The sequence below is a fragment of the Lissotriton vulgaris genome, chromosome 7, assembly GCF_964263255.1.
Source record: "Lissotriton vulgaris chromosome 7, aLisVul1.2, whole genome shotgun sequence".
NCBI lineage: Eukaryota > Metazoa > Chordata > Amphibia > Caudata > Salamandridae > Lissotriton > Lissotriton vulgaris.
The window spans coordinates 322,890,011-322,903,216 of record NC_141695.1 but is presented as its reverse complement, the minus strand read 5'-3'; the positions used below and the strand labels follow the sequence as shown (position 1 = coordinate 322,903,216).

Below are 13,206 nucleotides of genomic sequence, written 5' to 3'. Positions count from 1 at the left end.
TAGCCACCCTTAACAAACAAATACGGATGAACTCTAGCAGACCCCACTCACATTGTTTAAGTTGTACAATTAATAGGAACGTGAAAAATTAATTTTGTTCAGCATCTGTTTGGAAATATAGGGTATGACGAACTACTAAAGAATCCTGTAATGTATTACACGCATCAAGTTATCTTAGTCAATGATGAGATACTTGGAACAACTGCTCTGATATTTATTTCTAGTTTAAACTGAACATTAATATAATCGTTTCTTGCAAAAAAGTGATTCCCACACTAGAATTAAAGCATTGTGTATTCTGAAAGAAGATTTCTATGGAACGGCTGTGTGTTGTGCCTCACTGATTACGTAAAAGCTCGTAACCAAGTGAACAAAACCTAAAGATAAAAAGAAGAAAATGGAACAGCAAAAGATAGAGAAAAAAAAAGAGTTGAATCCAACTTTTTTATGAACCACCCACCACCATCGCGGGGCATCAATCACCCCTACTTGCACTCACCTGTTTCTTCTCTGGGAATGCGGGTGGTGTTAAAGGAGCGTTCCCACTGGGCGGAGCACAGCGGGATTATGGATCCAGGGACCCTGTTCTGTGCTCGGAGAAAGGGGGCAGGGAATGGTCATGCAAGGCCAACGCCGAAAAGGTGCCCATGAAGAGGAGATAACAGAATGCAAATAATTGACATTGATACCAAGTACATTTTCATAATAGCGTCAAACCTCCCACAAACCCCTAGTCCTGATGACTGCCCTGACCCCTTACTCCAGCGGATGAAAACAATCACTTTAGAATGGAATCCTGCATAGGACCACTATTTCACTCTTATTGCACAAAAATGTTACATTATGTGCATTTTGTGCAATATCAACAAAATATTTTAAGAGAAAGTCGGATTCTGGGCAATTACCATGCAACATTCTACAGAATTTTTCAGGAAAAACACGAGCAGTTTCTAGGATTGTTTCTTTTGTGACTTTAAAAGAATTTTGGACATTTCAGAGAAAACAGTACAAAATACAACATTTTAAAAATAAATGGTCCCATAGGCTTCTAGAATACTTTTAAAGAGGATTACACTTCTGATCTATTAATCATTAGCCACACAGAAGTTCAACAAAGACACACTTCGCTGAGAGAAAAAAACGGGGTTCAAGGTCACTGGTTAGAAGGCAGCTTTAGGTCCCAGTCTTTCTCACTACATAGAACTGAATGTCACACGCCACTTGAATGAGTGCAAAAGATGAACATTTTTAAACCAAGATATTGGCCGTTTGGACCAAGGTGTTTACACTGACACGTTACCATTTCTAGAAAGGTCCTGGCTAAATGAGTCTGAGTCGCTACAGATAAAAGTGACACAGTATTCAAAAATGAAACTTGCTTTAGGAAATGCAAAATAAAGATGTCAGGTCCAGCCCATTGTATAAATTTGGCAAATGAAGCTCATTTAGGAATGGACTTTGTTAAAAGTATTTCATCCATTCTGTTACAGGTCAATGGAGACAAACGACTGAATGTGCTTTCGAATAATTTATTATTAGAATACCATACTGTGTATGTGCGCAACTCTCCAACCCTAGAAGCTGGATGAATATTTCAATATGAACAGCACAGAGTAGCAAGGCATCACTAGTTTCGACACACAGCTTATGGTGATATGTCCTCAAACACAAAATTGTGTAACCGCTCTGTCTCACTGAGAAAATGTGCTTCGGGAAACAAAATACGGCGGAACAAGATAAGACTCAAATATAAGAAAAACAGCCTGTAGCTTAGCCCCAAAGAATAAAACCTCTATGTCGTTCTCCATGAGGAGCAAATGCTCAAAATATTCGGGCCAGTGCATGACTAACATTTAAGGGTATTACAAGAAGCTAAGGTGGGTAAAGCCGAATGAGAGATTCCCACTATTTAGAGCTTTTCACCTAATTAAGAAAATACCTGACGTGTTCATTTTTTGCAAATACATTACTCTTCCTTTGAAGAGTTCCCTTACGTTTTGCTGGTTAGCAGACAGTGGCAAGGCTGTTCAGGTTCTGGACCTCTTTGTAAATAACCAACAGGGTCCTGATCAGTCATTCATCAGATCAGGACATTTATAGATTTAGTAGATTGACTATCCCGCACATTGAAGCTTTTTTCCTGCACAGACGGTCTCAATTTATCTCAACCTTCAGGTGATCTGAGTCTCTGATACACTTCCACCACTAACCTCTCCGTCATCTGGGCCTTTAATTGGTAGTCTAAAGGTCTTCACCAGATAACCCAAAGTCGTCTTCTCTTGTTCACCCAGCAGCTCGGTTTAATCAGTACCTCCTTATCCAGCAGAAAAAGGAGGCACCTCTATAATGTCCATCTGTGCATTCTGAAAGCTTTCAATCTATGCTTCAAATCCCTAACAAGCTGTGCTCCAAACCTGTCACAGCTAGTATCTCCATTTTAGATTTCACAGCCACAATAGTCTATTCAATGTGGTTCAACTTGGTGGTGGAACAAGCTTTCAGATGATCAACTGATCACAGAAGCATCCTCTCTTCCCTCTTCACCTCTTGCAATGTCCACTGTTTTATCTGGTCCCTGGTTCCTCAGTTTCCCCTCGCTATGTAGAATGTGGAATTATAGGCTGCAAGAATTAGTCCACTCCAGTGTCCTTCTGCTTGTTTGACATTACTAAATGCCTATAAAGACTACAAAGCATGGCCCTAATACGATGTAGTGACTCCAGTACTGAAGTACTGGCTTAATGCCTGTTCATCCAAAGCATGGTCATGGCTAGATCATCCGCGGAGGGCTTAGGGTCGTTCATAGGGAGGGCTGACTTTTTCTTTGAGGATCAGCCATTCCACACCTTTTTATCTGCCACAGTGCACACCCATCGCCAGGACGCTAATAAATAAGCTGATGTGGGTTCGTGGTGACCAAACAATCTTCTCACAAATATCTAGTGACTGCCACTATCCCCCCCACTGTATGTTCCCTGCTGGTCACCCTCTCTCATGAATGGTATCTGATGTAGATTCCTTCTGTCAGCACCACTACTCTGCAGGTGCTGGGGTCCACAGCAGGTTATAGCATCATTAGCAAGTATGTCTGTATCACTTATTGGATACTCAGGAGTTTTCTACGTCTATAGAGCAGAAACCACTAACTCACTGAGCTCGAAGCCTGGAACAATGATTGAGGTTTAACATGGAGAACAGGCGATTGCAGACATTTTGAAGGCCGGGTTGCTCTGGGGATGTTTTTCATGCATAGCGAGGGAATACTTTCAGTACATACAAAGGAGGTTTGTTTTCCCTGTATGAAAGTTCCTCAGTTTAGTCAGGGGAAGAAGGTTACATGTTACTCTTTAAAGTCAGGGTCACAACGCTTCTCTTTAAATAAAGAGAACTATTTTTGCTTTCCAGAAATGTGCAGTTGCGATTAGAAACACTTCCAAGATTGCTTACCGGCTCTATCTCCTCTTTGGAAAGCTTGCGTCTGTACAGCAGTAGGGCATGGACCGTGTTACCTGCTCGGGCTGCCTGGATTGGAGTAGGAGTAACATAGAGGAAATCCTAAGATTGGGAAAAAGGTACATTATTAACCACAACTGGTAAAATAGAAAAAGACTTGACATGCATGATGGTACGCCTACTGTACAGAATTCCTGCAATTCTGAAATATTCTCTAGTCTGTTACCCATATCATTCTAGCTATATGCTGAACCCCTTAAAACAATTTTGAAAAATGTCCTACAAAACTGTATTTGCCTCAAATATTTGGTCACAGAGGTTTCCCAAGAAAATACAGAAATTGAGGAGTGGGTTAGATGTTCAGGATTAGTTAATTACCTGTAATCCTAGTTCGTATCCAGGGGTATACTCACCAAAGTAATAATCTATGAATAATCCCCGCACATTTGCGGACCCCGGAGCATAGAGAAAATACACATATATACCTGTAAGAACTGGGACCACCAGCTCTCCGGGGGGGTAGCACGGCACGAGCAGGGAGGCAGCCAGGGGCTGATGCGACTTGGGATAGTTTAGAGAGAATCCCAAACTCTGCAGAAGATGAATTGTGCGGGACACGTGGCTGGCGCACTGCTGGGCCGACTTCGCTTGCATAAGCCAGTCGTCCAGGTAAGGGTAGACATGAACGTGTTGTCTCCGAAGGTGTGCCGCCACTGTCGCAAAGCACTTGGTGAACACTCTGGGAGCAGTGGTCACTCCAAAGGGTAGTACCTTGAACTGGTAATGCGTGCTCTGAATAGTGAACCTGAGGTATTTCTTGTGTGCCTGATGTATGGGTATATGTAAATATGCATCCTTCAGATCCAGAGTTGCCAGGAAATCCCCCTGACTGAGCAACAGCAGGACCTGCTGCAGAGTCAGCATGTGGAAATTTTCTGAAAGGATGTATAGGTTTAAGGGTCTCAGATCCAGAATGGGTCTGAGAGACCCGTCCTTCTTTGGGACTAAGAAGTAGAGAGAGTACACCCCTGTTCCGTGCTCCTCTAGAGGCACCAGTTCTATGGCCCCTTTTTAGGTCGAGCAGACGTACTCTCAATGCGTGAGCATTGAGAGTGTCTGCTGCAGACCTAATGTGGCCCGTATTTAGGAGAGTGGACACGACTCAGACGCGCACTTTTGCAGTCTCAGTTTTGACCGCGGGAGCGCGCGTCTGAGCCGCGCTTTCGCAGATCAACTCACAGCCCCTGCTCACACACAGCCAGCCCCCACCCCTCTGCATGCACGCGCACACACACAGGCGCGCGCACACACACACACACGCTGCCGCCCCGCGATTTTTCCGTACAGATATATTATTTTTAACACAGCTTCCAAACTAGTAATCTCAAAATATATGTCCATGTGTATTTCAGGGATACTTCCTGTGATGGCGCAGTTTCGCGCTTACCCGCCAAAAGCCTTCCCTAGTGGCTGAGTGCGGAATAGAGCCAATGACGCTCCGGGGGGCGTAACCCACTCAGGTTCACTTCATATCAGTCTGGATTACGCCCTTCGCACGCGTTCCCAACTTGCTCCTAGGCTCCTAATGCCTCGTGTTCGGATGGAGCGATTTTGACTTACGCCTTCCAGGCTGTAACAACAGGAGGGCCCTCGGAGTGCGCACACGCTCCTTGTAACGTGACATGGCTCTGACGCCCTTGGGGGCTGGAATAAATTGGACTACAGCTTTGCTGAGGAGCCAGATATGTTTTATTATTTAAATTCTAGTGTGCAAAGGGTTGGCTCCCCCTTTTACTCCTCCATGACTGGTGCCTTGCACTACAAGATTACATTCAGACACCCATACACAGGCAGGGTGAGATACAAGGAGGATGAAACGTACATTAGGGGGCGTTCGCCCCAGAATGCATTCGGTGCCAATCGGGATTTTTCCGTCCCAGTGTCGGTCACCAGGGTCCCAGGTATTCAATCCCCAGCACGGGGTAGTAAGTCCCATGACCGCCCATCATTATTATTTACGCATATTCTTTGGGCGTTGTTTTTTGTCTTGTCTCGTTTTCTTTTGTTTTTTATCTTTTTCTTTTCTCCTAATGCCAAGGTTGGTCTTCCTACCGTTGACATCCACTCCCTCCTGATTCTAGATCTTTGTAAGAAGGATTTTCCAGAACATTCGCGCTAGCTGGTTTAGTCTTCCCGGTGGCTCCGTGGGTTGCAGTGAACACAATACGTTTATGGGTTCTTTTTCGCCCCATCTCCAAGAGATGCAAATCTTTTTCTCTCTAAATGGACAATTTAACAGTGTCAAATGGGTGTTAGTTCACCATTAGTTTTTGTTCCAAAGGTGTCTAGTGTATATGGGGTTTGGTATTCCCCTGGATTCCCAAGGATACGTCATAATAACAGTCCTTTACTTTTGCACTTTCTTATGACCTTTTTCGACTATAATCCCTTCTGCTTCAGGGATTTTCAGCTTTCTGTCCCTTTTTCGGGAATGCACAATATCATGGCTGGTTCTAGCTCCACTCCAGTTACCCGTTGCCTCAGGGGGTTCGTCCCCCAGGCGGTACCTCGTTATCTGGTACTCTCTGATGGTGCAATCCTTCACTTATTCCCCTTGGAGCGCACTCTGGAGCTCTCCGTGCAAGAGCCCTTCGGGGACTTGGTGTACTGGTATTATTAACTTCGTTTCCATTAGTTTTCTGACATTTTCACAATGTATTTGTAACCGACGCTACCACCGAAATAAAGGTGCCAGCTCTTCCTACTGATTGAGGGGTCAACTCCTATTCCCTCAGACACCCTTCCAATGCCTTACACTGGCAAGGGGTCTGGCGCCAATCCGATTGACGCTGGAATCTGGGGATCACGGTTCGGTCCTCGGCGCCAGATTGGCCCGGCACCATGTGACTCGGGGCAATAGCTTGCTTAATCTTCCTGGCGACCCCTACATCTCGAGACCCTTACGGGTGATCGTTCGCGTTTTTCAAATGCAAATTAATTGTTATTTTTACACCTTCGCTGTCAGCAGAAACGGATCCTAGCATTTCTGATGTGTGAAAACCTCCATGCTGCCTTCAACACCCAGGGCCAAGGGTTGTGCCCTGCTCGGGTGCTTTGTAGGCTTCTTGCATGTCCGCCATCAAGTAAGTAATCTCCTTTTGGCTTCAAGGTTTCCAGATAATGACAGACACTTGCCAGGCGCTTACCTGCGTTGCAGGCGATCTCTTATAACTCCAGGTTCTTCGGTCCTTTGCGATTTTTTCCACGTGGAAAGGCCATGTTAGCTGATAGATACATCACACATGACTCAACTGTAGGGTTATTTTTCCCCGCATGACGGCCGACCCTCTACCAAAAATGTTTTACATATTGGGTTTCGCTCTGCCTTACAACAGCCATTGGATCGTTTATTTTCGGCTAGTATTTTCCAATCTGTCTCGTCAGGTATTCCATTACCTTCCTCCCAGATCAGAATATTCCTCTAGGGGATGGTTTTTTTCTCTAGCTTCCCTTATTTATAAGGGCCTATTCATACATACTTCCAGGTTTAGATTCCGGGTCGTGCGGTGACTCTGGGCCTTTATACCTGTCGCAGTTCTGGCAGCAGGTAACACTACTGGATTCTTGCAGGTACAGTAAGCATTTCAAACAAGGTTTTTCATTTCACTTTATACCAGGATCACAACTTATCAGGCTCTACTACATAGCAAGCTTTCCAGCTACATATTGTGGGTTTGTTGTTTTTTAAAATTTTCAAGAGGTCCTACTTATAACCTGTTACTGCGGTCTCGATAGCCACTGGCTGAAGTCTGCTATAAAGGCGGCAGGGATTCCTTCCCTAAATGTTTGGGGCACATTCTGTTCCAGTTGCTTCAGGATCCAAGATATATTAATGATTGGTTGTGTTACAAACAATCTTTTAACATGTGCCAGCGACTATAATAACCACATGATCGAGGACGATTATGCCAGGGCATAATTTAATACCAAATGTCTGGTCACAGTCTGTCCATGATGTCATGGTTTGCAATGTTATATGATTATTTCTGATTGTTCAAACACCTCAAGGTCTCGATTTCTGATTTTCTGTTTCACCAATTATTACACATCGGTGGGTGATATAATTATTGTTGTGCATTATAAGCGTTCAACTAGCATAATACGAAGCCTCCGGTCCTGTAATAGAATCAAAAATTAGCTAGCATTCGCGCCAAGGATTTTCAATTCTATTAAGGACACGGAGGCGAGGATTATCCCACCCGGTTTATTACATTATTGGTAATAATTACCCACCCGCATGTACTTGATACTCTGTATCAACAGAAGTTACGGGTTTTTCCTGTCTCATTCCTTTCAGCTTCGAGTAACGAAGAAGGAGCAGGGGTTCTTCTGGCTTAGAAGACGTAAACTTTCCAGCTTGAAGTGGGTTCTTACAGCTTTCAGTAAGGATGAAGGAGCAGGTGTTCTTCTGGCCTAGACGACGTAATCTTTCCAGTCGAAGGTGGTTCTTCCATGTTGAAGGATGTTTATTAAGACTCTTATTCCGTGGATTGGACTGGATTTGTTAATGTGTAGACTATATAAGTTCGAGCAAAGAAAGAGGAGGGGAGACAGGGTACAGCAGCTCTTATTGGGCTATACAGGATGTGATGTATGTACAAGCATCATGGGAAATGTAGTTTTATTTGCATACAAAACGTTTTTCATTGGCTGCTGTGAGTAGCAAATATAAGAAAGAGAAGCATAATCCTCGCCTCCGTGTCCTTAATAAAATTGAAAATTCTTGGCGCGAATGCTAGCTAATTTTTGATTCTTCTGCGATTTTTCCGTACAGATCTATTATTTTTACCACAGCTTCAAGCTCGGGGAACTTTGACATCTGAATAAGGCAGAGAGACCTTTCGCCCGTTCAGAATGAATAAATCTTTTGAAGAGGTCAAGAATAAAGGATCTAAGTTTTCAACATAAAATCAAGGGATATAGTTAAAAAGGACACCAATTCACTATAAAATACAAAAAAAGAAATCCTGTCAGACCGCAGATCCTGGCGTGACCTGACCTCTCTTCTTTGCTCTTCTGTGGTTGTTGTACGGAGGACAGGATGATGCTCAGTTATAGATTTACAGATTTGCAGCGTCCAGATGGTTTAATCACCCCGTGATTATAGCGACTTTGTTGGTTAAGCTGTTTAGTCAAGAAGAAAAACAATTTCTGATCACTCATAAATTTGTGCTATTTCCGTCTCAGAATGACTTTCTCTGGCCAGTCCTTTTGGGGGTAATGTGAGCACATCCCATCCCCACGGACACCGAGTCACAGGCTAGAGAGGTAGAAGAACGCACGTCTCCTTCATCAAAATGTCACATTTACGGTTCAGAGTTGATGAACGTGTTCGTGAAGCTGTGCCTGGCTACTGATCTGGCTCCCCCTGTTAACATACCGACCTGCAGTAAACACATGTTACATTTAGTGGCACCGAATTCTTATAGATGCCTTGGATAACGGGAATAGTAACTCCAGAAATTATAGGGTCGGTAGAGGCCCCACATTATAGAAGTCAGGTTAATTCCATATTTTTTGTTTTTTGTTGATTATGATTTCACTCAAAGAATCCACAGTAAAAAACATGTTTATTGGCAGACAATGTGCTTGTCTACTAGGATCAGCAGCTAACCAGCATTATAAGAACATGACAAGTCCCTGAACTTCAGTTGAAGGGATGGGAGGGTTATGTTCCATAACCTAAACCATGGGCATTCCCTCAATGCACCGCTTGTGAACTTGCACATACCACAGACAACATCACAAATGACATATTTATTGACACCAGGGGTGACATCATTTATGACCCCACTGGCATCAACCACGACATCCCAAAAGTAGAAAATATTTGTATTTTTTTCAAATACATCTGCTGCTGAAAGCAATGCAGCCTTTTATCTGTGGATAACCTCTGTGGAAACATCTCTGCAGCAGCCCTAAATCCTTTCAGCTGCATTTAATGTGCCTAATGGTGTATATTTCCAGTGAGTAAAAAGTGCAGCAACCATTATTAGCCACATCATTTCTGCGGGACATTTACATGTTAGCGCTCCTGCTGTCGCATTAGAACTGCACTTAATGTGGCTACATATATCTACTGCTTGTCAGTGTAACTACAGCAACCTTTATTATGAATATCATTCTGGGGCCATCTCGAGGTTGTCAGTGATGCTTCAGTCTTTCATCTGCATTTTCATCTCTGCTGGGAATTTACTGAATTGGAGCAGGATTTGTCCTTTCATTATATTACCCGCAAAAACACCCAGGCATTTTGTTACTGCAACATTACACCTGCATTTATTTTTATATTACGTATATCTTCACATTCTCACTATCTCAAGGCCCGTCTTTTTTAACGAGACAGCATCTAGATATGATGGGGAAACTACAGCAATTACAGCATCTATGAACGTGTGTAATGAGATTGATGAATTTTGATTACAAGTTACAACTGCAGCACATTTTCTACTCTACACATAGAAATTGTAGGTCATTGAAAGTTGACCAGGGCACTGCAGGCTCACAAATACCGTTCTTGTCTGCTGGGACGTCTATTGCTTGTGAGTATCTGCTACAGCGTTTTACCCTTTTTAGGTCTCGCCCTGGAATTTGCATCCGAAGGATGCGTCCAGGGTCGGAGACTTATAGTTATCGGACACGGGGGAATGAGGACAAGAAACTGTCACGAGCTTTTGAAGGCAGATTTGGGTGCGCGAACGCGCATGTTCCGTCCCGTCCCGCGCCGGGCACATGCGCGCGCATATACACAAACAGCAGACAGACACTCGCTCACACACACACCCCCTCCCCCCCACAGTCACACACACAGACTCCAAGACACATACACACACGCACGCACGCTCACACACACACAGCCCCCCACCGATGCACGCGCACACACACATGCCCCCCCGCCCTCGCAGCTCAGGCGCGCATATACACAAACAGACAGACACTCGCTCACACACACCCCCTCTCCCCCCCACAGTCACACACACAGACTCCAAGACACATACACGCACGCACGCACGCACGCTCACACACATACACAGCCCGCTACCGCCGCACGCGCACACACACATGCCCCCCGCCCTCGCAGATCATCAACAACGCGAAGCCACACTCACTGGCTTCCTTGGTGCGGCGGCGGCGGCTCCTCTCATCGGCATCTGCAGGGCCCGGTAGCAGGACTCTTCCTCCCTCCTTCGGCACCGGGGCGCAGGGTAGGCTCCTGCTTGCTCCAGTGCTCCAAACAGCCGCGGCTCTTCCGTGGGAGGCGGGGTAGGCTCCCGCCCTCCTACTTCCTGTTTCAGGTTGTCCCGCCCGGCCTGCCTGACTTCCTGGTCGCAGGCCGGCGGCGCGAGCTCTGAACTTGTGCAAACGAAAAGTGCATAGAGATGCAGTGCTTGCCAGACCTCATTAACTACATGGGTATAACGTGGAAAGCGCTGCTCTATTCACTCAGCCTTATTTTTAATAAAATCTCGCCCGTGTACTGCATCCATGTCGGAGAAAACAAAGCAAGTACCAAGTGCCAACTAATGGAAGCTTTACAACCCCATCTTGCTGCACTTCACATGATGCTGCCCTGTTACCTCAGAGGAAGACCTGCCCTCTTGAAAAGAGAATTCACCATGTGGAAAGGGGACATGGCCTTAGACATGCAGGGCTTTATGCAGATAAACTGCCCGAGGCCCTCTTTCAGTTTTCAGACCCCCCCCCCACCCCATCCGTTTGCAAAACATATAAAAATTATTTGGACACATCATTAAAATGTTTAACTTTTCTACAAGAAATATTGTATATGTACTTTTTTATGCAAAGAAAATTTAAATAGCGCATAAATAAAAACATTGCCATTTACAGTACTAATAGCTCAAACTTAAATAATGCGAGACCTATTGCATTGCAAATGCTTGTTGCAGCATGCTGGCCACTTCTTGCTGTAATAAGGTTAAGTGCTCTGCGGACATAGGATGGTGTCTTGGTGGTATGTTGGGTGGAGTGGATGTCAGTTCTAAATAATACCCGTACTGGATAAGTTGCCTCACCCACCTGTCTGTGGTAATGCCTTCCCAGACTGGCAGGAACTGCTGGAGTCGTCCACCAACCGGTGTTACATGGTCCGGGGGTAGTGACAAGACGTCACTGTTTGGTATTTGCTGAGGACCTGGTGTTATTATTTCCACGTCCTCTGCCTTTGGCGCTGTTACCACGGTATCCACCTCTATTGTTTTTGTTAAAGGTGGTCTGTGCACCACCTTTATTGTATTGTGCTTGCTGAGATGTTTGCCCCCTTGACGGCCCTCTACTACCTGAGCGACGAAAAGAACCCCCTCTGAACTGTTGAGACTGCAAGGCCCCCATAGACTTAGCCGTCTCGGTGTCCTTCTTGATCTTTTCAAGAATTGTGTCAACGTCAGGCTCAAATAAGAAATCTGGGTTAACGGGGTGATTAAGCAAACTAGTTTGTATTTCTGGCTTAAACCCTGAAATTCGTAACCATGCCTGCCTCCGTAGCATTACACTAGTGTTAATGGCCCTGGCTGCAGTGTCTGCTGAGTCTAGGGCACACTTGATAGAAGCGTTTGATATCAGTTTCCCTTCCTGAATCAACATTTCCGCCCCCTCTCTATATGCATCAGGCAAGTGTTGTAACAATTGCTCTAGGGTATCATAGTGAGCCCTATCGTATCTAGCCAGTAGAGCTTGTGTATTGGCTATTCTCCAAATATTCGCAGCCAGCGCAGCAACCCGCTTCCCAGAGGCTTCTAATACTTTGGATTCTTTGTCTGGGGGAGGAATCATCACCACTAGTTTGTGAGTTCACCCTCTTCCGGGCATTGGAGACCACCAAAGAGTCCAATGGCAATTGACCCCTGATATACGTAGGGTCCACAGGAGCAGGCCTGTATTTCTTTTCAATACGCGGGTTCACCACCCTTACTCTGGTTGTGTCCTTGAAAATGTAATTGGCGTGCTTAAGGACACCCTTCAGCATCTGCAGCGTCTTCACTGATCTGTCCGACGTAGAGAAGGTATCAAACAGAAAGTCCTCCTCAACTGGGTCTGCATGCATGACCACATCATGGTTCAACGCTGCCCTTTTAAGTAGAGCGTTGAACGCCGCAGTATCCTCTGCGGGGGCTGTCTTTACTTGGTAAGACTGGGTGTCCGCCGTGCCTTGATCATCGAGCACATCCTGCGAGTCATCCTGATTAGATTCATCAGGATAGTTGAATTGCTCTTCATTCTGGTCATCACCCCCACCATCCTCAGTGCGTGTGGGGGAATGAGTAAAGGCTTGTCCATAAGGCCTTACGGACTCGAAAAGAACTGGCGAGGAAGCAGAGTCTCTTTTCCTTTTGAGTGGAATTTGATAGGATTCCATTGGCTTTTCCGGCAAGATCTTCCGTTTGAAAAGGGTGAGTCTTCCGGTTGCAGAGTCAATGTACAACTTCTTTGAGCTTTCAGAAGAAGGTGAAGTGGAACCGACGCCTTCAGGAGTGGCGGTCGTTCCCTTAAGTTTCGACATCATTGCACCAGGGTCGGAGCCCTGTGCCGGCTTAGACGTTTTAAGTCTTGCAGTCGGAGGCAGTCCAAAAACTATAAGTGGAGGCCCCGATGGCTGTTTGACTTTTTTCACGGCCATCGCCAACTTCGCGCCAGGTGTCGCGCTGGGATTCCCAAAATGGCCGAGGCTTGATGCGT

The 13,206-nt window shown here is 45.3% G+C and overlaps 1 protein-coding gene across 2 annotated transcripts in view; it reads right to left on the bottom strand.

Moving 5' to 3' along the window:
- Positions 1 to 13,206, bottom strand: part of LOC147701481 (carnitine O-palmitoyltransferase 1, liver isoform-like) — a 459,588-nt gene that overhangs the window by 349,261 nt on the left and 97,121 nt on the right. Inside the window, exons 5-6 of one of the 2 annotated variants that reach the window (XM_086930153.1) lie at positions 3,448 to 3,555; positions 500 to 587 (exon numbers count right to left, since the gene is read on the bottom strand). In XM_086930153.1, the coding sequence (XP_086786279.1) occupies positions 500 to 587; positions 3,448 to 3,555 (196 nt within the window). The remainder of the gene's footprint in view (positions 1 to 499; positions 588 to 3,447; positions 3,556 to 13,206) is intronic. The other variant, XM_086930154.1, reaches the window with a different exon arrangement.